The following is a 26,318-nucleotide window of genomic DNA, read 5'->3' on the forward strand; positions in this document are numbered from 1 at the left end:
AGGAGGCTCAGGGGGGCCCTCCTGGCTCTGCACAGCTCCTGCCAGGAGGGGACAGGGAACAGGGACAGGGACAGGAGCAGAGGGAACAGCTCAGGCTGGGCCAAGGCAGGCTCAGCTCGGACAGCAGCAGGAATTTCCCCATGGAAAGGGGGGTCAGGGGTGGGAACTGCCCAGGGAGGGTTGCAGTGCCCATCCCTGGAGGTGTCCCAGCAATTCCTGAGGTGGCACTCGGTGCTCTGGGTGGGGACAAGGTGGGGATGGGGCACAGCTGGGCTCCGTGATGCCGGATGTAAAAAATGCATGTATTTTATGATTGGCTTTTTGCAAATATTGAAATGAATATTACATGTCTTGTGTTAGAAAGTAATGCTGTATTAATTCTCTTAAGTACTGTGTTAAATGTAGTTTTAGGTTATAAAAAAAATGTTAAAATAGAAACTATGCTATGTAGGATACTTTTTTTAAAGAAAGGACTCACAGCGAGATAGCAGCCACAGGACACCTGAATCTTTCAGAGAAAAAGGATTTATTGCTCTCTTATCAGAAAAATTGAACTTCTTCCCACCTCGAAGGCGCTGTTAGGATTTGAAGGAAGAAGTTGAGGATGACCAGACAGAATCCTGTGTTTGAATAGAATTTATGCATCATGTATGAAGTGTATGAATATGCAACAGGCTATTGGTTTTAAGGGTTAATCCTTTGTTAACGTGTTTCTTTTTTCCAGGCTTATGCTGCCCAGAAAAAGGTACCCAGACGTCCGTAACTCTGTTTCCATTGTCTCATATTGTCCTAATCCAAATTATCCAAATTATTATTACTCTAATTGTATTACTATTTTTATAACCATTTTATTACTATTAAACTTTTAAATTTAAAAAAAACCAAGCGATTGGCAAGTTTTTCACACCCACCCTCAGACATGCCGGGATTTTGGGAATCCTGGATAAACCTCCAGCGGCGGTCCGCCCGCATCCCATCATCCCCCGCGCCGGCCGCTCCAGCCCGGCTCTCTCGCTGCCCCGCGCTCCCGGCGTGCCCCGCGCTTCCGCCCGCGGCTCCTTCCGGTCTCGCCAGCCGTAGAGGACGGTCGCCAGGTCGTGGGGCCGGGCCGGGCCGGGCGGAGCGCGGGGACGGGCGGGGAGCGGGCAGGGAGCGAGAACGGAGACCCCCCGGCATCCCCATGCACGGCCGGGCTGGCGGGGCTGCGCGGGTTGGGGGGTGCGGGGAGGGCTGTGAGGGGGCAGCGGCGCGACCCCGCCCGCCGGGTCCGTGAGGGGTTCTGACACCGGGACGCGACTGAGGTGACAGGCGGGGAGGGCAAGGTCAGGGACAGACAGCGGGTCCTGGCGGGAGCTGGGAGGGCATTGGGCTGGGCTGGGGTCAACAGAGGACCCCGAATCCCTTGTGGGGATCCCGCCCTTCCCTGGGATGCTCCCTGCTCAGGGGTCTCTGCAGTGGCTCTGGGATGTGCATGGCGCCCCAGGAATGGTTTATTTTGGAATTACAGAATCCTAGAATGGTGGTTTAAATAAGGCAATGTCATTTGCTTCCAGTGCAGGAGGCTGGGGTTAAAAACAGGGAGAGAAAGGCTCATCCAGATCGGTTTAGTGGGAGAAGATCCTGCAAAATCTCCTCTCCAGCATGGAGTGCTGTGCTGCCCTCTGGAGAAGGAGCAGGAAATCTGGGCTGTATTTCATATATACATATATAAACTCGTGGGAAATGTTCTTCTGTCACCGTGGGCACTGACTGTTGCTGCCTGCCCTGCAGGATGTTGGCTTCCAGAGTGTTCAGCCTGGTCGGGAGGAGATCCATCTCCACCTCCCTGTGCCTCAGGGCACATGGACACGGTGGGTCAGGGGGATAAAGGGGGGAGCACAGAAATCTGCCCTGGGTGAGGGGAGGGTGGGGATGGAGCCTGGGGAGTAGCAGGAGTGACAATCATGGCATCATCCAGGTGGGAGAAAGCTGCAAGGTCACCGAGTCCCAGCCGTGTCCCATCCCCACCCAGAGCACCGAGTGCCACCTCAGGAATTGCTGGGGCACCTCCAGGGATGGGCACTGCAGCCCTCCCTGGGCAGTTCCCACCCCTGACCCCCCTTTCCATGGGCAAATTCCTGCTGCTGTCCGAGCTGAGCCTGCCCTGGCCCAGCCTGAGCTGTTCCCTCTGCTCCTGTCCCTGGCAGGAGCTGTGCAGAGCCAGCAGGGCCCCCTGAGCCTCCTTTGCTCCCTCAGGTGCCCCAGGGTCCCTGGCAGTGCCCAAGGGAGCCCTGGGACACTGAGAGCTGTCCCTGCCCATGGGATGGGCTTTAGGGCCCTTCCCAGTCCATCCCAGACCCGTCTGTAATCCCCTGTTTGTGCTGGTGGAACACGAAAGTTCTCAAGTTCAGCGTTGCCCCTGAGCCCTGCCACCCCCTCCCTGCACCGCTGTGCTTGTGCCCTGCTGGGCTGGGACTGGGGACCTGTCTGGGCTGATTGTGACCCATGTCCCTGTGTCCCTGTCCCCCTGTGTCTATCCCTGTGTCCCTGTGTGTCACCCATGTCCTTGTGTGTTTCCCTGTGTCCCTTTGTGTTTCCCTGTGTGTGTCTCTGTGTGTCCCCCTGTGTGTCCCCCATGCCCCCCCTGTGTGTCTCTGTGTGTGTCCGTGTGTTCCTGTGTCACCCATGTCCCTGTGTCCATCCCTGTGTCCCCGTGTGTGACCCTGTGTGTCACCTGTGTCCCTGTGTGTGTCCCCGTTGGTGTCCCCATGTCCCTGTGTGTGTCACCCATGTCCCTGTGTGTGTCACCCATGTTCCTGTGTCCATCCCTGTGTTGATCCCTGTGTCCCCCTGTGTGTGTCACCCATGTCCCTGTGTGTGTCCCTGCATCTGTCCCTGTGTGTTTCCCCATGTGTTGCCCATGTCCCTATGTGTCACCTATGTCCCTGTATGTCCCTGTGTGTCCCCGCATGTCACCCATATCCCTGTGTCCATCCTTGTGTCCATCCCTGTCCCCCTGTGTGTCCCCCATGTCCCCATGTGTCCCCATGTCCCTGTGGGTGTCACCCATGTGTGTCCCTGTCTGTGTCCCCATGTCCCTGTGTCTCCCTGTGTGTCCCCATGTCCCCCTGCGTGTCCCCCTGTGTGTCCCCCATGTCCCTGTGTGTCCCCATGTCCCCCTGTGTGTCCCCCTGTGTGTCCCCCATGTCCCCATGTGTCACCCATGTCCCTGTGTGTCACCTGTGTCCCCGTGTGTGTCCCCGTGTCCCTGTGTGTGTGTGTCCCTGTGTGTGTCCGCGCATGTCACCCATATCCCTGTGTCCACCCCTGTCCCCCCGTGTGTCCCCATGTCCCCGTGTGTCCCCGTGTCGCGCAGGCGTGGTGAAGGCCGAGGATTACACGCTGCCCGTGTACATGGACCGGCGGGACGTGCCGCTGCCCGAGGTGGCGTTTGTGCGGGAGCTGTCGGCGCAGCAGCGCGCGCTCAAGGAGAAGGAGAAGGCGTCCTGGAGCGCCCTGTCTGCCGAGGAGAAGGTGGAACGTACGTGGGGGGGGCTCTCGGGGACCCCCCAGCGCCCTGCCCGTCTCTGTGTGTCCCACTGTGTTAGCGTTCAAAAACACAGAATCACGGGGATTACAGCGACCTGAGTGGGTCGCTGGGGTGGTGAGAGGAAGACGAGAATCTTGTTTCTTGATCAGAGGGCTGGATTTATTGATATATGATATATAATACATTATAACTCTACTAAATAGAATAAAGAGAGAGGTGTTGCAGAGGCTGCTGCTAAGCTGAGAATAGAAAAGAAAAGAATCTCTAACAAAGTTGTGTCCAGGCACTCTGTCCCCAGCTTGCTCCTGTGATTGGCCCTTAATTATAAACATGGGAACGTGAATTAATCACAGGTGCATCCTATTGCATTCTACAGCAGCTGATAACAATTGTTTACATTCTCTTTCTGGGGCCCTCAGCTTCCCAGAAAATGCAGAAATCTGAAAGAAAAGATTTCTGTGAAAAAATGTCTGCGACACACGGGGGATTATATGCGGTGCTTTTTTATTAAGAGCCCTGGGAATCGGGGTATATTCAACCCAAATCTGACTCCGACCATACATCCGAGATGATCATGTTTTATACTCTATCATGTTAATTATTAAACTTATATTGTTCTATTGTATACATAAATTTAGCCCCTCTCTGAATTTCCATCATAGTTTCTCACTATTCTTCTTATGGTTATATAGTAATTACATTTCATTACTAAACAATCATCACATCTAACAATTATATAATTTATCATACTGCTTACGCAGGTGCAGTTGATCTGGGAAAGCACAAAGCCTAACATTTTAGATTCTATCTTTAACTTTTTCCAGGGTTCCACTGTCAGTTGGGTGGGGAGGGAGCTTGGGGATCGTCTCCTTCCACCACCAGGGAAATGGGGATCTCCTGGAGCTCAGGAAGGGAAAATGCCAAAGTGCTTGGAGCAGAAAGGGATGACTCCATGTGCCACTACACACTGGGGAATGCTGGGAAAGCAGCTTGCAGGGGGATCCTGGTCATTCTATCAAACTTTATTATTCTATCAAACTTCTTTAATTTCACCTTGGCCATTTTTAACCAAGATCTAAACAGAATTTTGAATAGAAATTTGTTGTTATTCTATGTATTATGAATATTACTGTTCTATTATTGATATATTCTATTATTATGCTCCCAGCCCTGTCCATCCTGGCCTTGGGCACTGCCAGGGATCCAGGGATCTCTGGGTACCTGTGCCAGGGCCTGCCCACCCTCACAGGGAGGAATTCCTTCCCAAAATCCCATCTAAACCCACTCAGCTCAAAGCCATTCCCTTTGTTTTGGCACTCCAGGCCCTTTCAAGTCTTTAGACAGCTTTTTGTTCCAGGCCATGCTTGGAGCAGCTCCTAATCCTTGTTTTTCCCTGTGGCTATGAGCAGAACTGATCCATGGAGGAATTATCTGAATTATGATGGAACTCCTTGTGTGCTCCATGGTTTTTATTCCCAAGATCTTTGGTGCTGTTACAGAACATGCAATGCCCCTGTTGTGGCTTCTGTTCCATATCTGAGGTCACATTCAGCCATTCCTTCCTCTTCCAGAAACCAAATAATAATAATTAGATTTATTTCTTGATTCCCATCTATTTTCAACCAGCCAGGAGAAAAATCCTTTCAGTACCACACCATTGTTAGTTCAGCTGGGTGAAGTGAGCCCCAAACACAAACATGGATTTGAATGTTAATAACCACTGACCTTGGCATGAACCAAATTCCAGCTAATGAAGGCTCCCCCTGGGTGTTTTGACTTGCAAATAAAATTCCCTCATCTTTTCTAACTGTTCTTATGGTATGAAGGGAGAACCTGGTCTGGGAAAGGTTTAAAACTTTGAGGAATTGCTCCAAATTTTCTGGTGCTTTGGATTTTAAATTCCTGTGGATTTCAGTGGCAGCTGGGCTTGAAACATTCCTGTTGGAATTATTGGTGCTAGGAAACTTTGGGGTCAGTAACCACACTGGGAATTGGAGGGAAGGAAGGAAGGAGAACTCCCAGTTTTCCCTCTTTCAGGTCTGCACTGTAACTTGTGCCCAACTTTAGGATAATCTGTAAAATGGAGACTAAAATTGATGTGGGGGTGAAAGAACTGATTGGCTTTGGTGTGTGCCAAACCTAATTTAAGATCCATCCCCTTTGGGCAGCCTCAGCCTTTGTTCACCTCCCTCTGCAGAGTTCTGGTCACCTGCAAACCCCAGGAAAAGTTAAAAGAGAGGATTTGATGTTTTTTTCCCCAGTGTACCGGATAAAGTTCAACGAGAGCTACGCAGAGATGAACAAAGGGACAAACGAGTGGAAAACCGTCCTGGGGGGAGTTCTGTTCTTCCTTGGCCTCACTGGAGTCATCCTCATCTGGCAGAAGCACTTCAGTAAGTAACTCCTCCATGGAGAGCAGGATCAGGAGATGCCTGATGGGAATTGTGTGGGGCCAGGATGGTTTGGGGAGCAGCCAGAACAGGGACTTGCAGCAGGAGCTGTCTGTTAGTCCCTGAAAGCTCCATCCTGGAGCTGTCTCTTGTGGGGATGGAGCAGAAATAATCAGGAAGCTGACTCAGAGAAATCTGGGAGCACAGGAAATGGAAGGGAATGAGTGGTGAGATTGCTGATCCCAGAGCTTCCCCTCTTGTGCTGCCTTGGGTAGTGAACATTTGGGTTCCTGCCACGTTTGGCTGCCTTCCCAGCTAAGGATTCAGCCTCCAGAGAGCCTCCAGCTGCCAGCAGGCAGAGCAGCAGTTAAAGGAGCTGCTTCATGCCTTGAGGCTCCCAAAAATAGGAGAGCAGGAAGCTGTTATCTTGGTGATGGAGGAAACCACTGGAGAATCCGTGTGGGAGTGTGGCTTGAGCTGGATGCTGCATGCACGGAGTGGAGGTTGGAGCAGATCACAGAATCACAGGTTTGGGTTGGAAGGGATCCTGAAGATGATCCCATTTCACCTCCATCCATGGCCAGGGACACTTCCCCCTGTCCCAGGTTTCTCCAAACCCCATCCAGCCTGGCCTTGGACACTTCCAAGGATGAGGCAGCCACAGCTGCTCTGGACAACGAGTGGGATGGCTTCAGGGGGGAAAAAGCCCTTTTATTAGCAAAACTTTGCCCAGAATTCCCAACTTGCTGACGTGGCATGAGGACATTACTCCATAACTCCATAACTAACTCCATAACTCCATAACTCCATAACTAACTCCATAACTAACTCCATAACTCCATAACTAACTCCATAACTAACTCCATAACTCCATAACTCCATAACTAACTCCATAACTCCATAACTAACTCCATAACTCCATGACTCCATAACTCCATAACTAACTCCATAACTCCATAACTAACTCCATAACTAACTCCATAACTAACTCCATAACTCCATAACTAACTCCATAACTCCATAACTCCGTAACTAACTCCATAACTCCATAACTAACTCCATAACTCCATAACTAACTCCATAACTCACTCCATAACTCACTCCATAACTCCATAACTCCATAACTAACTCCATAACTCCATAACTAACTCCATAACTCACTCCATAACTAACTCCATAACTCCATAATTCCATAATTCCCTCCTATCCTGCAGTGTACGGCCCTGTCCCTCACACCTTCTCTGACGAGTGGCTGTCAGCTCAGACCAAGAGGATGTTGGACATGAGGGTGAACCCCGTGCAGGGCATCACAGCCCAGTGGGATTTTGACAAGAATGAATGGAAGAAATAAAGCAACTCAGTGGAACCTGCTTTGCTTGAACATGAAATGATTCCATCACCCATGTGTGACCTCGTTGCTTGTTGTACTGGAACACCCTCTCCACCTCCAGAAATGCTAATAAATGTCTGGTTAACTTGACAGCTGCCTGTTGCTGGTCTCTGCATGGGTTTTTTGGGGTGGGACATTGGGTTCCTGAATGAGATTTGCTGCCTGGATTAATGTTTTCAGGGCTAAGAAAGCTGCTGCCAAATTTCTCCCTTAGCTGAGCTGGTGTCTGCTGGACCCTGCAGGTTTTTAATCCCTGTTTTTCCCAATGTCTCTGTGAGCAGAGCTGATCCATGAAGGAATTTTCTGAATTATAATGGAGCTCCTTGTGTGCCCACACATGGGCATCTATGGTTTATATTCCCAAAATCTTTGGTCCCTCTGATCCCTGCCTTTCTGAAACCTAAACCAAGCTTGGACTTAAGTTTGCTCTTTTCCTGTTGGAACAGGAAACCATCAGGAAATGGATGTTGTGGTTTAGGAGCTGTGCTGGGCTGTTGCTGCCCCTCTTTCCCTTCCACTCAGAAATTTGGGAACATTTTTAAGGTGAGGTAACCTGGTGGGAATTAAACAGTGAGCTCCCCTTCCTACAGCTGAAAAATCCCTTAAGTGATTCATTTATTTCTGGTGCTGAGATGGGTGAGGGTGACAATCCCAGGAATTCTGCTTTTCCCTGCTTTTTGCACAGCCCCTGCTGTGGTACTGACCTGGGTGAGGGACATGGAGCTGCCAGGGTTTTGTGCCTGGAAAATTGATTTATTTTGGAGCAAATGGGGTTTGTGCCTGGCAAATTGATTTACTTTGGAGCAAATGCTGGAGTTTCAGTGCTGCTGGGATGAGGGAGTTCCTCTGGGACTGTCCTTCCCAAAAAGCTATGGAACCCAGGGAGGCCAGAGAGAAACCTGAGCCTTGCCATGATCCCAGATCTTTATTTCATCCTCCCCTTCCTGGCACAGCCACTCTCTGCTCCCTTCCCTCCAGAGCAGCAGCAGGACCTGCTGGAGCAGCCTCAGGTGAGCTGAGTTTGCCAGGGCTCTTCTTGCTCCCCTCCTGGTGTGTTCCCCTTCCTCCTGCCCTGGGAGGGGGTCAGACCTCATCCTCCTCCCTGGGAATTTGGGGTGTTTGTTTGCAGGTAGCCTTGGAGACTGAGAAACCATCAGAATTCTGATCCTGGGGAGAGAAAACCCATGGGGACTGGAATGAGCAAGGTACGGGGGACAGTGGGATGGTGGCCAGCACGTTCTCTCCTTCTGCAGCCCATGGATGCCCTTCCCAGATCCCTAAATACAGCTATTTGCACCTTCCCCTTTCCCACAGCCCTTTGGAATTCCAAGCACTTCAAGAGAATTAGGAAAACAAACAGGGATTTAAATCTGAGCTTTATATCCGGGGTGAAACCTCAGTGTGTGCAGGTGGCAGAAAAGTGACAGCTGGCATTCAATGCTCATCCCTGGGGTGGTAAAACCTTGGCATTTTCATCCTCAGGGATAACAGGGAAAATCCCCCCTTCCCACCCTCGGGGTGTGCCCCAGCAATGGGGGATGTGTGCTCTCAATGCTGCTTTTTCCTCCAGGGCTGGAGGAGGGGATCAATTTCTGTCGCTGTCCTTAAATAACCACTTGGAATGTGAGTCCTCCGGTTTAAAATTAGACTCTGGGACAGCAACAGAGAGATCAGATCGGGGCAAACTCCCTCTGCATGGCTCTGATGTGGTTTAACACCGGGGATTCACCCCCTGTGAACTCAGCCTGACAGGCAAAGTCCCTTTTCCAGCCCCCAAAGTGTCTTTCACAGCCCCCAAAGTGCCTTTTACAGCCCCCAGTGCCACCAAACCCTTTGGGGAGCCCAGGCTGTTGTTGCCAAGGGCTGGATTGGTGCAGACACTTTTGTAGGATCCAATTTTGGACTCCCATGACATGCAGGGCTCTGCATTCCCCTCCACAGCTTGTGCTGTGCTGAATCCAGGTGTTTGCACCCAGCAATGGGCTGGGGTTCAGCTGGATGTGACCCAGTGCTGCTGAAAACCCTAAAACTCCTCAAACCAGGGTTCTTTGGCCAGAGAGGCACCAGCAAGTCCAGCTGATAATCAGCTCTGTCTTTCTGTGCCTCTGGAAATGCTCTGGCAGGTTCTCACACCCCTTAAACACCCCCAGCTGTCCCTTTTCTCCTTCATAACCCTGCAGCAGCGAGTTGGAGACCAAATCTGCAGCCTTGACATCTCTTAAACTGCAATAAATAGAAATCCTGCTATAAATAGCATCCATCCATCCCCAGCTGGCAGATGCAACCTTTGGAGCTCCAGAGGATCACGTCCAAACTCCTCCCATTCCCATGCTGAGTTGTTCCTGAGCTCTGCTCTCTTGAGGGGTTTGGGCTCAGCCTTTCCTGGTTGTTTATGGGGATGATCCATGGATTTGGGTGCTTGGTTTGGCATGGCCTGGGCAGTTTGGTGCCAGGTGTCCATCCTGGTCCTGCTGGAGCTCATTCCCACCACATCATGTACCATGTTCCTGGTGCCATCTGAATTCTCTCTTTCCTTTTTGTCACCTCCCAGATTGTCACCGGCCTCTACCTGGGGAATATTCGTGGTGAGTGAATTCCCTGCCCCTCCCTGGTGCTGTGGGGTCCTTGGGCAGCTGGCAGGGCTGGAGGATTCCTCTCCTTGGCAACTCCATGTGCTGGGAACCTCAGCATCTTCCAGAGCTCCAGAGCTGCCCCAAAACCCCTTCCTAATTTCCAGTGATCCCAGTCCAACCAGAAAAGGGATCTGTCCACTGGGAGCTGTGTGTGACGGTGTTCACAGGGGTCTTATGTTGAGGGAAGAGATGAGGATCTGACTCCATGTTTCAGAAGGCTTGATTTATTATTTTATGATACATATTACATTAAAACTATACTAAAAGAAAAGAAGAAGAGGTTTCATCAGAAGGCTGGCTAAGAATAGAATAAGAAAGAATGATAACAAAGTTGTTATCAATGGACAGTGATTGGCCATTAATTAGAAACAACCACATGAGACCAATCACAGATGCACCTGTTGCATTCCACAGCAGCAGATAATCAATGTTTACATTTTGCTCCTGAGGCCTCTCAGCTTCTCAGGAGGAAAAATCCCAAGGAAAGGATTTTTCATAAAACATATCTGTGACAGCTGTGCTCACCAACCATGTTGGAACCCCAGGAAATTCATGGCATGCCTTGAAACCTCCCCAACAGCAAGGACACAACAGCCTTGTCTGAGTTCTCAGGGTAATTTCTGATTTTGGGGATGGCTTCGGGAACCTGCTGAGCACCCAGCGCATCCCAGGGGTGTCCAACCTCCTCCCTGCAGCATAGGGGATGAGAGGCAGGGCTGGAACAGGGGTCAGGGCAGGTAATTCCCACGTGGCTCCCGTTTCCAGACTCTGAGGACCACGAGAACCTGCAGAGCAAGGGGGTGACGCACATCCTGTCCGTCCACAGCGGCGCCAAGCCCGTGCTGGAGGTGAGAGCCTGGCTGGGGACACCCGGGGCAGCGGGGGCTGGGAAGGGACACCCGGGGGCTCCTCCTGGCCTGGGGAGAAGAAACGCTGGGTTTGCACCGATTTACACCAATTTACACCGATTTACACCGATTTACACCGAGTTGCACCAATTTATACTGGTTTACACTGATTTACACCAATTTGTACTGATTCACACAGATTTATACTGTGCTTACAGTATAAATCTGTGTATACACAGATTTATAAATCACCAATTTATACTGGTTTACGATTTGCACCAATTGGCACCAGGCAATGCTGCCCAAAGGGGGCTCAGTGATGGATGTGGGGAGGGGGCAGGGGGGTGTTTGGGTGGATTTTGGGGGGCAGCAGGGTTTTTGGGGGACAGCAGGGTGTTTGGGTGTTTTTTTGGGGGCAGTGGAGTGTTTGCGTGGTTCTGTGGAGTGCAGTGGGGTGTTCGAGTGGTTTTTGGGGGACAGCGGGGTTCTTGGGTGGATTTTGGGTGGTTTTTGGGGGGCAGCGGGGTGTTTGGGGTGCGGTGGGGTTCTTGGGTGGATTTTGGGGAGCACCGGAGTGTTTGGGTGGTTTTGGGGGGGGGCAGCGGGGTTCTTGGGTGGATTTTGGGGGACACCGGGGTGTTTAGGTGGTTTTGGGGGACGCCGGGGTTCTTGGGTGGTTTTTGGGGGGCGGTGGGGTTTTTGGGGGACACCGGGGTGCTCGGGTGGTTTTTGGGGGACACCGGGGTGCTCGGGTGGTTTTTGGGGGCCGGGCGGCACCCGCAGCGCTGCGGGGCCGTGCCCGGAGGGTGCCCGGTGCCTCTCGGGTCCCCACGAGAGGGCGGCGGCGCCCCGCGAATGGAGCCCCGGCGGGAGGGGACACGGCGGGACCGCAGCCGGAGCTGGCACCGGTGTCCCCTGCCCGGTGTCCCCGCTCGGTGTCCCCGCTCGGTGTCCCTGCCCGGTGTCCCTGCCTTGTGTCCCTGCCCGGTGTCCCTGCCTCGTGTCCCTGCGCGGTGTTCCCCGCTGTGTGTCCCCGCTCGGTGTCCCCGCTCGGTGTCCCTGCCCGGTGTCCCTGCCCGGTGTCCCCGCTCGGTGTCCCCGCTCGGTGTCCCTGCCCGGTGTCCCTGCCTTGTGTCCCCTGCCCGGTGTCCCTGCGCGGTGTTGCCCGCTCTGTGTCCCCCGCTCGGTGTCCCTGCTTGGTGTCCCTGCCTCGTGTCCCCTGCCCGGTGTCCCTGCCCGGTGTCCCTGCCCGGTGTCCCTGCGCGGTGTTCCCCGCTCTGTGTCCCCCGCTCGGTGTCCCTGCTTGGTGTCCCTGCTCAGTGTCCCTGCCTCGTGTCCCCCGCTCGGTGTCCCTGCCCGGTGTCCCTGCCTCGTGTCCCTGCCCGGTGTCCCCGCTCGGTGTCCCTGCTTGGTGTCCCTGCTCAGTGTCCCTGCCTCGTGTCCCCCGCTCGGTGTCCCCGCTCTGTGTCCCCGCTCCTCCGGGCTCGCTGCGGGATGCTGTCTGGGGAAACTGAGGCAGGAGGGAGCTGGGCTGGTGGCAGAGGGGTGGGACGGGTCTCCCCTGCACAAATCCTGCCCCGGATGGTTCCAAGTGTGAGGAGCAGCTGCAGGTTCGGCTCCCAGAGGAGCGAGGGGCACGGCCATGGGGTGCTGGGGGACAGGGACACCTTACACCGTCCCAGGGTGCTGCAGCTCCAATGTCCAGCCTGGCCTTGGGCACTGCCAGGGATCCAGGGGCAGCCACAGCTGCTCTGGGCACCTCCCCACCCTCTCAGGGAACAATTCCTATTCCCAATATCCCATCCATCCCTGCCCTCTGGCAGCGGGAGCCATTCCCTGTGTTCTGTCCCTCCATTCTTGTCCCTAGTCCCTCTCCAGCTCTCCTGGAGCTCTTTAGGGGCTCTGAGCTCTCCCTGGAGCTTCTCCTCTCCAGGTGAGCACCCCCAGGTGTCCCAGCCTGGCTCCAGAGTTTTCCCAGATTTTGGAGCAGCTCCCTGGCTCCTCTGGGCTCTCTCCAGCAGCTCCACATCCTCCTGGTGCTGGGGGTGCTTCACCCCAGTGTTGGGGTGCTGCAGAAAGGGAACGGGACCGCCGGGACCCCTCATCCTTTTGGGATCCCCAGCAAAACCTGGGCCCTTTCCCCTGCTGAGGTGCTGAGTGCTGGGAGTGGGACAGAGCCCAGGGAGGGACAAACGCGCTGGGGCTGGGGCTGGTGAGCGCGGGGCTGGGCCAGACGGGGAGAAAAGCACACGGAGCGCCTACGACGCTGAGCAAAGCGCTTGGAGCGCTTACACTGTGGAGCAAAGCACACAAAGCACTTACACCACGGAGCAAAGCGCACGGAGAGCTTACAACGGGGAGCAAAGTGCACGGGGTGCTTACAACACAGAGCAAAGCGCTCGGAGCACTTACACCACGGAGCAATGCATACAGAGTGCTTACCCCATGGAGTAAAGCGCACGCAGCACTTACACCATGGAGCAAAGTGCTTGGAGCGCCTACAACACTGAGCAAAGCGCTCAGAGCACTTACACCATGGAGCAAAGCGCTCAGAATGCTTACACCATGGAGCAAAACGCATGGAGCACTTACACCACGGAGCAGAGCACACGCAGCCCTTACCCCATGGAGCAAAGTGCACGCAGCACTTACACCATGGAGCAAAGTGCTTGGAGCACTTACACCACGGAGCAAAGAGCTCAGAATGCTTACACCATGGAGCAAAGTGCTCAGAATGTTTACACCATGGAGCAAACAGCACGCATCCCTTACACCACGAAGCAAAGCATACAGAGTGCTTATCCCATGGAGCAAAGCGCACACAGCCCTTACACCACGGAGCAAAGTGCCCATAGCCCTTACACCACGGAGCAAAGCGCTCAGAATGCTTACACCATGGAAGAAAGAGCCCACAGCCCTTACACCACGGAGCAAAGTGCACACAGCCCTTACACCATGGAGCAAAGCGCTTACACCATGGAGCAGAGTGCAGGCAGCCCTTACACCATGGAGCAAAGCGCTCAGAATGCTTACACCATGGAGCAAAGTGCACACAGCACTTACACCATGGAGCAAAGCACATGCATCCCTTACACCAGGGAACAGAGCCCACAGCCCTTACACCGTGGAGCAGAGCGCACACAGTGCTTACACCGCGGAGCAGAGCGCACACAGTGCTTACACTGCGGAGCAGAGTGCACACAGCGCACACACCACAGAGCAGAGTGCACACAGCGCTTACACCGCGGAGCAGAGCGCACACACCACAGAGCAGAGTGCACACAGTGCTTACACCGCGGAGCAGAGTGCACACAGCGCTTACACCGCGGAGCAGAGCGCACACAGTGCTTACACCGCGGAGCAGAGTGCACACAGCGCACACACCACAGAGCAGAGTGCACACAGTGCTTACACCGCGGAGCAGAGCGCACACACCACAGAGCAGAGTGCACACAGTGCTTACACCGCGGAGCAGAGTGCACACAGCGCTTACACCGCGGAGCAGAGCGCACACAGTGCTTACACCGCGGAGCAGAGTGCACACAGTGCACACACCACAGAGCAGAGTGCACACAGCGCTTACACCGCGGAGCAGAGTGCACACAGTGCTTACACCATGGAGCAGAGCGCACACACCACAGAGCAGAGTGCACACAGTGCTTACACCGCGGAGCAGAGTGCACACAGCGCTTACACCATGGAGCAGAGCGCACACACCACAGAGCAGAGTGCACACAGCGCTTACACCGCGGAGCAGAGTGCACACAGTGCTTACACCATGGAGCAGAGCGCACACACCACAGAGCAGAGTGCACACAGCGCTTACACCGCGGAGCAGAGTGCACACAGTGCTTACACCATGGAGCAGAGCGCACACACCACAGAGCAGAGTGCACACAGCGCTTACACCGCGGAGCAGAGTGCACACAGCGCTTACACCGCGGAGCAGAGCCCGCGGAGGGGAAGCGGAAGGCCCGGGGGGGTTTTGCAATGTGTCAATCACGGCCCCGGCGGTGACCGCAAACCCCAGCGGCGCTGCCACGGTGGGACGGGGATGGGGACAGGGATGGGGACGGGGACCCCCAGCCCCAGGAGAGGGACACCCAGCCCCAGGAGCAGCCCTGGGGTTCATCCTGGCCTAGGGCTGCGGGTTGAGTTTTGGGGTGGGTCAAAATCCTTTTGGCTTCTCCACTATGGATTTGGTGCCTCTCCCCAGCCTGGGGACACGTTGGGATGCACCAGGCGTGGAGCTGTGGGTGGAAATCCTGTGGGTCACCTCAGCACAGAATTACCCCTGTGCCCGTCCTGCTCTGCCCCTTCCTTCCTTAAATAATCCAAATTTTCAGCCTCCTGGGCTGGAGGGTGGTCCAGGTGAAGCTGATGGAGATGGGGCAATCCCTGGCGCTCTGGCTGCAGGATTTCCCCCCCCATATTTTGCTAAGAAAGGATTAAAAAAGCCACCCCAACCCCCAGATGAAAAGGATCTAAATTTAGCCCCGAGCAGGGAGGATCGAGGAAGCGATGTTTTAAGGGGAGTAAAGTAATCTGACCCAGGCCAGCAGGCAGCAGATGATTTATGGGGTATTAAAAGGACAGGGAGGAAATAACTCATTGATGAGAGTGGCTTTGTCAGTGCACGTCTTCCTGGTGGAGTTTGGGGCTCCCTGGCTCCGTTTTGGGGGGCTCCTGAGTATTTGAGTTGTCCCCACAGCCTGGTTTGTCCTGTGGGATTGAGAGGAAATCAGTGGGATGGGATGGATGCTCATCCATTGCAGTGGAGCAACCCCCAAAGTGGTTTTCAGCTTTATCTCCCCTCAAGGTCAACAGAGGAAGGAAAAAAAAGAGAGAGAAATGGAGGATTTTGTGATTCTTGGTGGTGTTTCATGACTGTTTTATTTTGTATTGCAGGACATGACCTATCTGTGTATCCCAGCCTCGGATTCATCCAGTCAAAACCTGTAAGTGATTTCTCACCCTTTTTCCTGTTGGTCAATAAAAGCTCAGGTTGTGCAGGATGAAGGTTTAGTCCATTCATGCTGTGAAATTTCTCATAATCCCTGAGCTTCCCAGAAGCTGGGGTTCATTTTTATGTGGTAAATAACATTTTAGGGCTTAAAATCCATTTTTAATGTGTGCTTGCAGTCAGGAAATGTGATTTTTTGTCAAATTTCAGAGCTGTTCCACTGGGCAGGATTTAAAACTGGAGTGTTTGAAAGATGATTTGTGTCAGTCCTCCTGGCATTTTTTTAAAGACAAATTTATTAAAATATAAATTATTTTTGCCATATAAAGCAATGACCCACGCTCATAACTCTTGGAGTGCTGTTTTGGAGATGAAGCTGAGAGGAGCTGGGATGAATTCCCAGGATTTTTTTGGGATGCTGCTGCTTTGGGTGACGAGCACCAATAAATCATCAATTTGCACCAGCAAATTGGCAAATCCAGGGGATTTTTCTCTACAATCAAGCCCTAAAAAGCATCAAAACTTAATTTCCAAGTCCCTGCCTGTGGAGGTGCTGGTTTTTCCAGCATCCTTGGCAGCAGCCGTGCCTGGGGGTGGTGGAATCCTGCTTGCTCATGCTCTGGCTGAGCGGAAAGAGAAGCTTTACAAGAAAACCCTGCCTCAGCAAGAACTGGGATTTTTTTGGTTGTTATTTTTTCCCCCTTCGCTCATTTCTCTGCGCTCGTGGCGTGTCTACGAAAGGGAAAAAAAAATTTAAAAAAAAGGGGAAAAAAAAAAAAAAAAGAAGATAAGGCTGCCTGCAGGAAGGAAGAGTTATTCAAGAAACTATTTTCTGCTTGTCAGTTTATGCCTTGGATTTCACAATCCTGGTGAACTTTGTGTGCTGCTTTGTGTGATTGGGGAGCTCAGCACTAATTCCACTGCCTGATCCCACGCTTGGAAAAGCACAGGCAGAGCTTCCCCTGTGGGAAAAACACCCGTGGAGTGGGTGAGGATGGATGGAGGGGATAAATCCTTTGGGATATGGGACAGGGATGCAGGATGGAACATGAGCATTGTGTCCTTACAAGCAGAGGAGATTCCTGCTGGTCCTGCCAAGGGGCTGGAGGGCAGGACTGGGATCTGGGGAGTTTGGAGCTCAGTAAGCAGCACCTGCAGGCCCGGGGGGGTGTTGTGTGCTCTGTGAAGATCAGCAGGACAAGCAGGGAAATCCCCTGGGATGAGATTGTGATGCCTTGGGAAGGCTGAGCTAGAACAGAGTTTGTACAGAGCTACAGAATAAAGCAGGAATTTATTAAAAGGATCTCCTCAATGGATCCACCTTGGGCAGCACAAGAGCCCAGCCAGGGCTGCACCCAGGATGGACCAAAATGATCCCAAAATGAACCCAGGATGAACCAAAATGGCCCCAAAATGAGCCCAAGATGAACCAAAATGGTCATCCCAAAATGAACCCAAGATGAACCAAAATGGGCCCAAAATGAACCCAAGATGAACCAAAATGGCCCCAAAATGAACCCAAGATGAACCAAAATGGTCCCAAAATGAACCCAAGATGAACCAAAATGGCCCCAAAATGCTCGAGTGCTCCCGGGGTCTCTCCCTTGGATCAGTTCTGCTCCATTTGCACCTTGCAGTTCATTGTCCCATTCCAGCTTCAGCCCCTGCAGTCCCACCCTGCTTGTTTTTCTCTCTCCAGCCCACGATGTTTGTGCTCTTGGGGCTGAGATTTGGATCATTTGTCCTTGGTGCCCAGCTGGAGCAGGAATTGTTTTGTGTCCCTGCTCTGTGCACAGAGCTCAGCATCCCCTGATGTGAGCCCAGACCCACACACTGAAGCAGCACAGAATGTGAAAAATAGAGAAGTTTAACTCTGGGGCATCACTTTGGGCAGGGAAAATCCTCCTAGATGGTGATGCTGCATTTGCTGGAGGATCCTTGGACTGACATCTCCTTCCAGCAATGAGAGGCTCAGTATTTTTAGCTGCTCACAGTGTCAGACCCTCCCTCACCTCCCCTCCTGTTCCTGGGGAGCAGAACCCCTGCAATTCCTGAATTAATTGATTTTGGCTGCTCAGACAGCACCGAGCCCAGCGCTGCAGGGCAGGGTGAAGAACAAACACCCTCTCCATGGGCCAGCAGGGATGGAGGAGCTTCTGGAGAGCTCCCAGAGGGAGAGCAGCTCCCTTGGCAGTGGGAATGGCTGCGGGAGGTCAAGCTTTGGCTTCTGAGAAATCAGGAAGGCAGCGAGGGCTCACGCCCACCCCGTCACGCGCAGCAGAGGAAGTCCAGCATTGTGCACAGGGGCTGCCAAAATCCACTCTTCTAAGTGGGATTTTTTGTTTTCTTTTCTTTTTGTTAAGGTTGGGATTAAACGTGTGGGATGGTATTTTTTTTATTTAGATGTTTATTGGTTTTTATTTATATTATTTTTTTTTAGAAGGTTGGGATTAAATATGTGAGATGGTATTTTTTTTAATTTAGATGTTTATTGTTTTCTATTTATATTACAGGGTTTTTTTTGTTAAGGTTGGGCTAGATGTGTGACACGTTATTTTTTGTTTGGGTTTAGGTGTTTATTGGTTTTCATTTATATTACAGATTATTTTATTTCTATTATTTACATAACAGATTATTTTATTTATATTATTTGTATTACAGGTTACTTTATTTATATTACAGATATTTCACAGATTGTGAGTTTTATAGTGCTTTAATAAGTTAAAAATGGAGTTGTATCTCCCTATTTTTATAAGATTTTTTACGCATAAGCTGTTTAATTAAGAAATGATACTTAAATTATTTATATTTTTAACTTAATAGCTATTTTATAAGTAATTTTTAATGTAGCAACTAATTTTTAACTTGATAACTTAATACTTGAAAACTATTTTTTAACTTAGTAACTAATTTTTAACTTAATGACAATAACTGTTTTTTAACTTAATAACTAATTTTTAACTTGATAACTTAATACTTAATAACTATCATTTAACTTAATCACTATTTTTAAACTTAATAACTAATTTTTAGCTTAATAACTTAATAACTATTTTTTAACTTATAACCAATTTTTGACTTAATAATTTAATACCTACTTAATACCTATTTTTTAACTTAATAACTGAGATAATACCTATTTTTTAACTTAATAACTTAATAACTAATTTTTAACTTAATTACTTAATACTTAATAACTAATTTTTAACTTAATAACGTAACTCTGTGAAGAGAGCTCACCATCCCCTAGTATGAAGCTCAGACCCAGCCACTAAAGCAGCACAGAACCTGAAAGATAGAAAAGCTCAAACCTGAGGCATCACTTTCAGCTGGCAGAGGAAGGACCTCTGCTCCCACCCCACTCTGGTGGCCCCGGGGTGGTGGAAAACCCTCGGCAGTGACAGTGCTGGTGTTTGCAGGGTGCCTGCAGGGACAGGCAGCCCTTCCCTCCTCACCTCTGCCTCTCCCCCTGCAGGCTGCAGCACTTCAAGGAGAGCATCCAGTTCATCCACGAGTGCAGGCTCGCAGGGGGAGGCTGCCTGGTGCACTGGTGAGAGCTGCTGGGACCCCTCAGAGCCCAGCCAGACTTGGGGATGGTGCCCTGGGAAGGCTGAGCTGGGACAGAGACTGGGTAGAGTTACAGAATAAAGCAGGGATTTATTAAAAGGATCTCCTCAATGGATCCACCCTGGGCAGCACAAGAGCCCAGCCAGGGCTGCACCCAAGGTGAACCAAAATGGTCCCAAAATGAATCCAAGATGGACCAAAATGGTCCCAAAATGAACCCAAAATGGTCCCAAAATGAACCCAAGATGAACCCAAATGGTCCCAAAATGAACCCAAGATGAACCAAAATGGTCATCCCAAAATGAACCCAAGATGAACCAAACTGGTCATCCCAATATGAACCCAAGATGAACCAAAATGGTCCCAAAATGAACCCAGGATGAACCAAAATGGCCCCAAAATGAACCCAAGATGAACCAAAATGGCCCCAAAATGCTCGAGTGCTCCCGGGGTCTCTCCCTGGGATCAGTTCTGCTCCATTTGCACCTTGCAGTTCATTGTCCCATTCCAGCTTCAGCCCCTGCAGTCCCACCCTGCTTGTTTTTCTCTCTCCAGCCCACGGTGTTTGTGCTCTTGGGGCTGAGATTGGGATCATTTGTCCTTGGTGCCCAGCTGGAGCAGGAATTGTTTTGTGTCCCTGCTCTGTGCACAGAGCTCAGCATCCCCTGATGTGAACCCAGACCCACACACTAGAGCAGCACAGAATGTGAAAAATAGAAAAGCCAAAACCTGAGGCATCACTTTGGGCAGGGAAAATCCTCTCAGATCGTGATGCTGCATTTGCTGGAGCATCCTAGGCCTGGCATCTCCTTCCAGGAATGAGAGGCTCAGTATTTTTAGCTTGCTCACAATGTCAGACCCTCCCTCATCTGATATGAATCTCAGAACTGCACGCTAAAGCAGCACAGAATGTGAAAAATAGAAAAGCTAAAGCTGAGGCATCAGGGATGGGGTCCCAAAAGCGTCCTTGGTGTTGAACATCACTGACCCCCTGAGCACCCAAGATGTGGCTTGAGGAGGGGACAGGGAGGTGACAGCAGCAGTGAGAGTGCCAGGAGAGCTCCTCATCCCCTCCATCCCAGGGGGATCTGCATCCCAGGGGTGATTCCTGCGGGATCCCCTCCCTGACGGGCTCCTCCCGGCCCAGCCTGGCCGGGGTGTCCCGCAGCAGCACCCTGCTGGTGGCATACCTGATGACAGTGACAGAGCTGGGCTGGCAGAGCTGCCTGGCTGCCACCAGGGCCGTCCGCTCCTACGCCAGCCCCAACCCCGGCTTCCAGCAGCAGCTGCAGGAGTACGAGAGCACCCTGCTCCACGAGGTGAGGCACCCTTGGGGGCTTTTGGAGGGGTTTGCAACCAGGCACGGCTCCTCTGCACGCAGCTGTTTGCCCCAGCTGGATTTGGGAATGTCGTTCATCACCTGAGGTTTTGGGGGTTGTGTGCAAAAACAAAAACAATTTTAAAAAATTAATAATTGCCTTGATATTGTGTGAGTGCACTTTAAAAAGCTCTTAAAAACCCCAAACTTGAAAACCCCAAACTTAAAAATCCCAAACTTGAATACCCCAAACTTGAATACCCCAAACTTGAAACCCTTGGGTACATTTTGGAGGGGTAAACACCAAACTTGAAAACTCCAAATTTGAAGCCCTTAGGTGCTTTTGGAGGAGTTTTCAACCAGGCACGGCTCCTCTGCATGCAGCTGTTTGCCCCAGCTGGATTTGGGAATGTTGTTTACCACCTGAGGATTTTGGGGTTTGTGTGCAAAAACAAATTAAAAATTGCCTTGATATTGTGTGAGTGCACTTAAAAAAGTTCTTAAAAAACCCAAATTTAAAAACCCCAAACCCCAGACTTAAAAACCCCAAATCTGAAACCCTTGTGTACATTTTGGAGGGGTAAACTCCAAACTTGAAAACCCCAAACTTAAAAACCCCAAACTTGAAACTCTTGGATGCTTCTGGATGGGTTTGCAACCAGGCACGGCTCCTCTGCATGCAGCTGTTTGCCCCAGCTGGATTTGGAGGTTGTGTGCAAAAACAAAAAGAAATTCTAAAAAATTGCCTTGATATTGTGTGAGTGTACTTTAAAAAGCCCTTAAAAACCCTAAACTTGTTTTCTGGCGTTGGGATGCAGCAGGAAGGATGGGAGAGCAGTTTGTCCCTTGGGAAGCTCAGGAAGGAGCTGGGAATGCAGCAGGGAGAGGAGGAGTGGGAGGGGAGGAAGGCTCTTGTGAGGAGTTTTGGGATGTCTGGGCACCCTCTGCCACCAGTGCCCTGCTCTAGGGGCAGGTGGAAGGCAGGAGAGGAGAAATCTCCCATTTTCTCCCCAAAATGAGGTTTTGGGAGAGCAGGAGCTGAGGCTGGCTGGGTCCCAGCAGGGAAGGGAGGATGGAGCAGAGCCCAGCTGCATTCCAGGGAGAGCATTCAGTGCAGGGGTCAGGGCTGCACGTTTGACCTGGAAAGCCTTAGAAAGCAGAGGGAAAAACCTTAAAAAGCAAAGGGAAAAAAACCTTAAAAAGCAGAGGGAAAAACCTTAAAAAGCAGAGGGAAAGGCCTTAAAAAGCAAAGGGAAAAACCTTAAAAAGGAAAGACCTTAAAAAGCGAAGGAAAAATCCTTAAAAAGCAAAGGGAAAAACCTTAAAAACCAAAGTGAGAGACCTTAAAAGGCAAAGGGAAAGACCTTAAAAAGCGAAGGAAAAATCCTTAAAAAGCAAAGGGAAAAAAACTTAAAAAGCAAAGGGAAAAAAATTTAAAAAGCAAAGGAAAAAAACCCTTAAAAAGCAGAGAGAAAAACCTTAAAAAGCAAAGGGGAAAACCTTAAAAAGCAGAGGGAAAGACCTTAAAAAGCAAAATAAAAGGATTTTAAAGCACAGCACCCACCTGGCTCTGTGGCTGCCTCCAACCTTTCACTCTGGACCCTGCTCCTCCACCCATCCCAAACCTCCCATGGGGCACAGACAGCTCTGCAAGGGAAGGGAAACCCTGGAAATGATGTGTGCAAGGGGTGTCACAGCTCCTGTCACCCCTAAATCCATGGGAATCCCTTGGACGTATTCCTGTGGCAAACAGGATTCCCATGGCAAATAGGGGGTCCCTGTGCTCCCCCTGAGGCCCTACAGGAGGGATTCCCAAGGCAAACAGGGGATCCCTGTGGCAAACAGGGGGTCCCTGGGGGGGTTCCTATGGCAAATAGGGGGTCCCTGTGGCAAACAGGGGGTTCCTCTGCTCCCCCTGAGCCCCTGGGGGGGTTCCCATGGCAAACAGGAGGTCCCTGTTGTCCCTCTGAGCTCTTTGGGGATTCCCATGGCAAACAAGGGGTCCTTGTTGTCCCCCATAGCCCTTGGGGGATTCCTGTCCTGGCAGGAGGGAGCAGGGACAGCCAGTGACACTGTCCCCATGGCCAAGTTCCTGTGACACTGTCCCCGTGGCCAAGTTCCTGTGACACTGTCCCCAAGGCCAAGCTCCTGTGGCACTTCCCCCAAGGCCAGGTTCCTGTGGCACTGTCCCCAAGGCCAGCCCTGTCCCCGGGTGCTGTCACACGGGGGATGTGGCCCTGCCCCGTTGTCACCGCTGCCAGGAACGCCCCTGGAGGAGGCTGGCAGATGCTCCTGGGCATTACAAACCACCCCCGGTGCTGGGGATTCCCTGCAGGGCTTCCCCTGGCAGGGCCGGCTCTGCCCAGCCCTTCCCACAGGCCTGGGCTGGGCCTTGCTGTCCCTCCCTCCATCCCAGCCGTTCCTCCTGCTCCCAAACCCACCCTGGACACCACAATCTCCTCCTTTTCCCTTCCAAGCTGCTTTCCCCACCACCTCACAGCTTTGCCAGTGGCTTTGCAGGCCTTTCCCTGCAGCACAGCCGAGGGTGGAGGTGCTGGGATGTGTTTTCCTGTCTGTGGGATTTAGCAAGAGCTGCCTTTTCCTTGAAACTCCCACTCGTGTGTGATGTCAGCCCTGGAATGGCCCTGGTGGGCGGCAAACCTCAATCCTGGCTGGTTCAAACCTGTGAGGAACATCCTGGACCTTCTGGGGACCTTCTGGGGCTGTGCTGCCTCAGTTTCCTTCACCCCAGGGAGCTCAGATGGGAGGAGGGAATGGGAAAGATGCTCCAGCCCCACTGCTGTGGTTTCAGGCTGGGAGGAGGAGGAGGAGGAAGAGGAGGAGGAGGAGTGTGGCCATGTTCACAGGGGTCTCAGGATGAGGGAAGAGATGAGGATCTGACTCCATGTTTCAGAAGGCTTGATTTATTATTTTATGATATGTATTATATTAAAACTATACTAAAAGAATAGAAGAAAGGATTTCATCAGAAGGCTGGCTAAGAATAGAAAAGGAAAGAATGATAACAAAGATTTGTGGCTCAGGCCCTGTGTCCAAGACAGCTGAGCTGTGATTGGCCATTAATTAGAAACAACCACATGAGACCATTCACAGATGCACCTGTTGCATTCCACAGCAGAAAATAATCATTTCCCACACTCTGTTCCTGAGGCCTCTCAGCTTCTCAGGAGGAAAAAATCCTAAGGAAAGGATTTTTCATGAAAAGATATCTGTGACAAGTGGGGTGAGAAGTTCCCCACAACCTCCCGAGGTGCTCTGACATCAAACCTGCCCCACCTTGTCAGGACCAACTGCTTGTGGGGGGAAAAACCAGCTTTGGGAATCATCCCTTACAGGAATTCAGGCACATGAGGAGCAGCAGCAGCTTCTTGGCAAGGAGGAGTAAATAAAGCTGCTGTCCCAGCTGCAGGCAGTGTGGGAAGCTGAGGGTGCTGCCAGCTGTCTGCTGGGGATGTGGGGAGTGCTGGGATGGGGGATCCTCTGCATCTGTGGGGATATCCATCCACACTAGTTTCCTTTTCTAATCCTACCCATCATCCTAGCGCTGGAATGGGGGTTCCACTGCATCTGTGGGGACATCCATCCACACTAATTTCCTTTTCTAACTCTACCCATCATCCTAATGCTGGAATGGGGGTTCCACTGCATCTGTGGGGATATCCATCCACACTAGTTTCCTTTTCTAACCCTACCCTTCATCCTAGCGCTGGAATGGGGGTTCCACTGCATCTGTGGGGACATCCATCCACACTAATTTCCTTTTCTAACCCACCCATCATCCTAATGCTGGAATGGGGGTTCCACTGCATCTGTGGGGACATCCATCCACACTGGGTTCCTTTTCTAACCCTACCCATCATCCTAGTGCTGTGATGGGACATCCACTGCATCTGTGGGGACATCCATCCACACTGACTCCCTTTTCTAACCCTACCCATCATCCTGCTGCTGCTCTTGGTCCCTTCCTTCCTTCTTCATCCCTCCAGCCTGAGTGTGAGATCCTGTGGGGCTGAGACCTTCCTGCATGCTGGGTGTGCTGGGGATGGGGATCCACTGCATCTGACGGGACATCATCCACACTGACTCCCTTTTCTAACCCTACCCATCATCCTGCTGCTGCTCTTGGCCCCTTCCTTCCTTCTTCATCCCTCCAGCCTGAGTGTGAGCTCCCATGGGATTGGGACCTTCCTGAGTGCGCTGGGTGTGCTGGGGATGTGGGAGTGCTGGGATGGGGGATCCTCTGCATCTGTGGGGACATCCATCCACACTGGCTTCCTTTCCTAACCCTACCCATCATCCTGCTGCTGCTCTTGGTCCCTTAATTCCTTCGTCATCCCTCCAGCCTGAGTATGAGCTCCTGTGGGATGGGACCTTCCTGCATGCTGACTGTGCTGGAGATGTGGGGAGTGCTGGGATGGGGATCCACTGCTTCTGTGGGGACATTCATCTACGCTGACTTCCTTTTCTAACCCTACCCATCATCATCCTGCTGCTGCTCTTGGCCCCTTCCTTCCTTCTTCATCCCTCCATCCTGTGGGATGGGACCCTCCTGCATGCTGTCTGTGCTGGGATGGGGCATCCACTGCATCTGTGAGCTCCTGTAGGATTGGGACCTTCCTGCATGCTGGCTGTGCCTGGGATGCTGCAGGAATTGCTTTGCTTGCTGCTTTCCCCCTGCTCTCTCTCTCTCTCTGGGGTTTCTCAGCTTTTCCCTCACCCTGGAACCTCTCGTGCCTCTTTTCCCGGCAGTACCGCGCCTGGATCCGCCGGGAGTATGGCAGGAACCCCTTCCAGGACCAGGAGGAGCTGCAGCGCCTGCTGGGGCAGCAGCAGCAGCCTGGGGACAGGGATTGATCCTGGCTCTCCTCCTCAGTTCCCACCTTGTCCCCTCCGTGCCGTGCAGGTGGCACTGATGGTGGCACTGATGGTGGCACTGATGGTGGCAGCAGGTGGATGAGCAGATAAAGCAGCCAGGGGCTGTTCCTGGGCAGGAATTGGCCTTGGGGCTTGGAAAATTCAGTTTTCCCTGTGCCAAGCACCTGCAGGGATTGGTGTGTAGGGCACAAAGCTGCAGGAGCAGGGTGGAGCAGGGGACAGGAGCACAGAGCTGCCAGCTCCATGGATGGGGGGCTCTTGGGATCTCTGCTGGTCACAGTGATCCCAAGATGTGTTAGAAAATCTCTTTTCCCAGCCTGGCAGTTTCTTTCTTTCTTCCTTTCTTTTCTTTTCTTTCCTTTCTTTTCTTTCCTTTCTTTTCTTCAGTTCTTGTTCTCAAGGTTGTTTATTGTTTCCTATCTATAAAATTTTTTCTCCTGTCCACCCGAGACAGACAGAGGCACTCTGCCTCCCCTGGGGTGGTGTTATCTTTTTATACTAAAAACTACGTGTACAATATTTACAATTACTTCCCAATCACCTGTGCTAGACAGTGAGCTTCTACTCTAAACCAATCTAAAAATGCCAACATCTCAGCAGAAGATGGAGGCCAAGAAGAAGGAGAACACACCCAGATTCCTCCATCTTGCCCCTTGAACCCTCATTGTAAAAACGCCAAAAATCTATTTTTCATCCTCTGATAAATTCACTACCATTCTACTTAAACTTTCGTGGCTTGTAATCCTTCGTATAAAGGTTGGTAATTGTTTTTTTTCAAGGGTTA

The 26,318-nt window shown here is 51.7% G+C and overlaps 2 protein-coding genes across 2 annotated transcripts; both read left to right on the forward strand.

Annotated features, from left to right (window-relative positions):
* The first annotated feature begins 1,010 nt into the window (after positions 1–1,010).
* Positions 1,011–7,399, forward strand: LOC128951151 (cytochrome c oxidase subunit 4 isoform 1, mitochondrial). Its single transcript, XM_054296388.1, has 5 exons — positions 1,011–1,094; positions 1,771–1,850; positions 3,356–3,520; positions 5,791–5,922; positions 7,134–7,399. Exons 2-5 carry the CDS (start codon positions 1,772–1,774, stop codon positions 7,268–7,270), a joined length of 513 nt encoding a protein of 170 aa, XP_054152363.1. The 5' UTR covers positions 1,011–1,094; position 1,771; the 3' UTR covers positions 7,271–7,399.
* A 1,094-nt stretch (positions 7,400–8,493) lies between these two features.
* LOC128932855 (dual specificity protein phosphatase 22-A-like) lies at positions 8,494–25,513 on the forward strand. The gene is made up of 7 exons (XM_054269592.1): positions 8,494–8,514; positions 9,861–9,894; positions 10,708–10,790; positions 15,699–15,748; positions 19,229–19,303; positions 20,468–20,639; positions 25,409–25,513. The coding sequence occupies exons 1-7, from the start codon at positions 8,494–8,496 to the stop codon at positions 25,511–25,513; spliced, it is 540 nt and encodes a 179-aa protein (XP_054125567.1).
* Positions 25,514–26,318: the final 805 nt, after the last annotated feature.

Source organism: Melozone crissalis, unplaced genomic scaffold (assembly GCF_028551555.1).
Source record: "Melozone crissalis strain CALT ecotype California unplaced genomic scaffold, PUWL_Pcris_2 ptg000007l_1, whole genome shotgun sequence".
NCBI lineage: Eukaryota > Metazoa > Chordata > Aves > Passeriformes > Passerellidae > Melozone > Melozone crissalis.

Coding starts and splice junctions, on each gene's coding strand:
- LOC128951151 (XM_054296388.1), top strand. CDS start 1,772: ATGTTGGCTTCCAGAGTGTTCAGCCTGGTCGGGAGGAGATCCATCTCC. Junction 1,851..3,355: donor CCTCAGGGCACATGGACACG/GTGGGTCAGGGG, acceptor CGTGTCGCGCAG/GCGTGGTGAAGGCCGAGGAT. Junction 5,923..7,133: donor CATCTGGCAGAAGCACTTCA/GTAAGTAACTCC, acceptor CCTATCCTGCAG/TGTACGGCCCTGTCCCTCAC.
- LOC128932855 (XM_054269592.1), top strand. CDS start 8,494: ATGGGGACTGGAATGAGCAAG. Junction 10,791..15,698: donor GCGCCAAGCCCGTGCTGGAG/GTGAGAGCCTGG, acceptor TTTGTATTGCAG/GACATGACCTATCTGTGTAT. Junction 19,304..20,467: donor GGAGGCTGCCTGGTGCACTG/GTGAGAGCTGCT, acceptor CTCCCGGCCCAG/CCTGGCCGGGGTGTCCCGCA.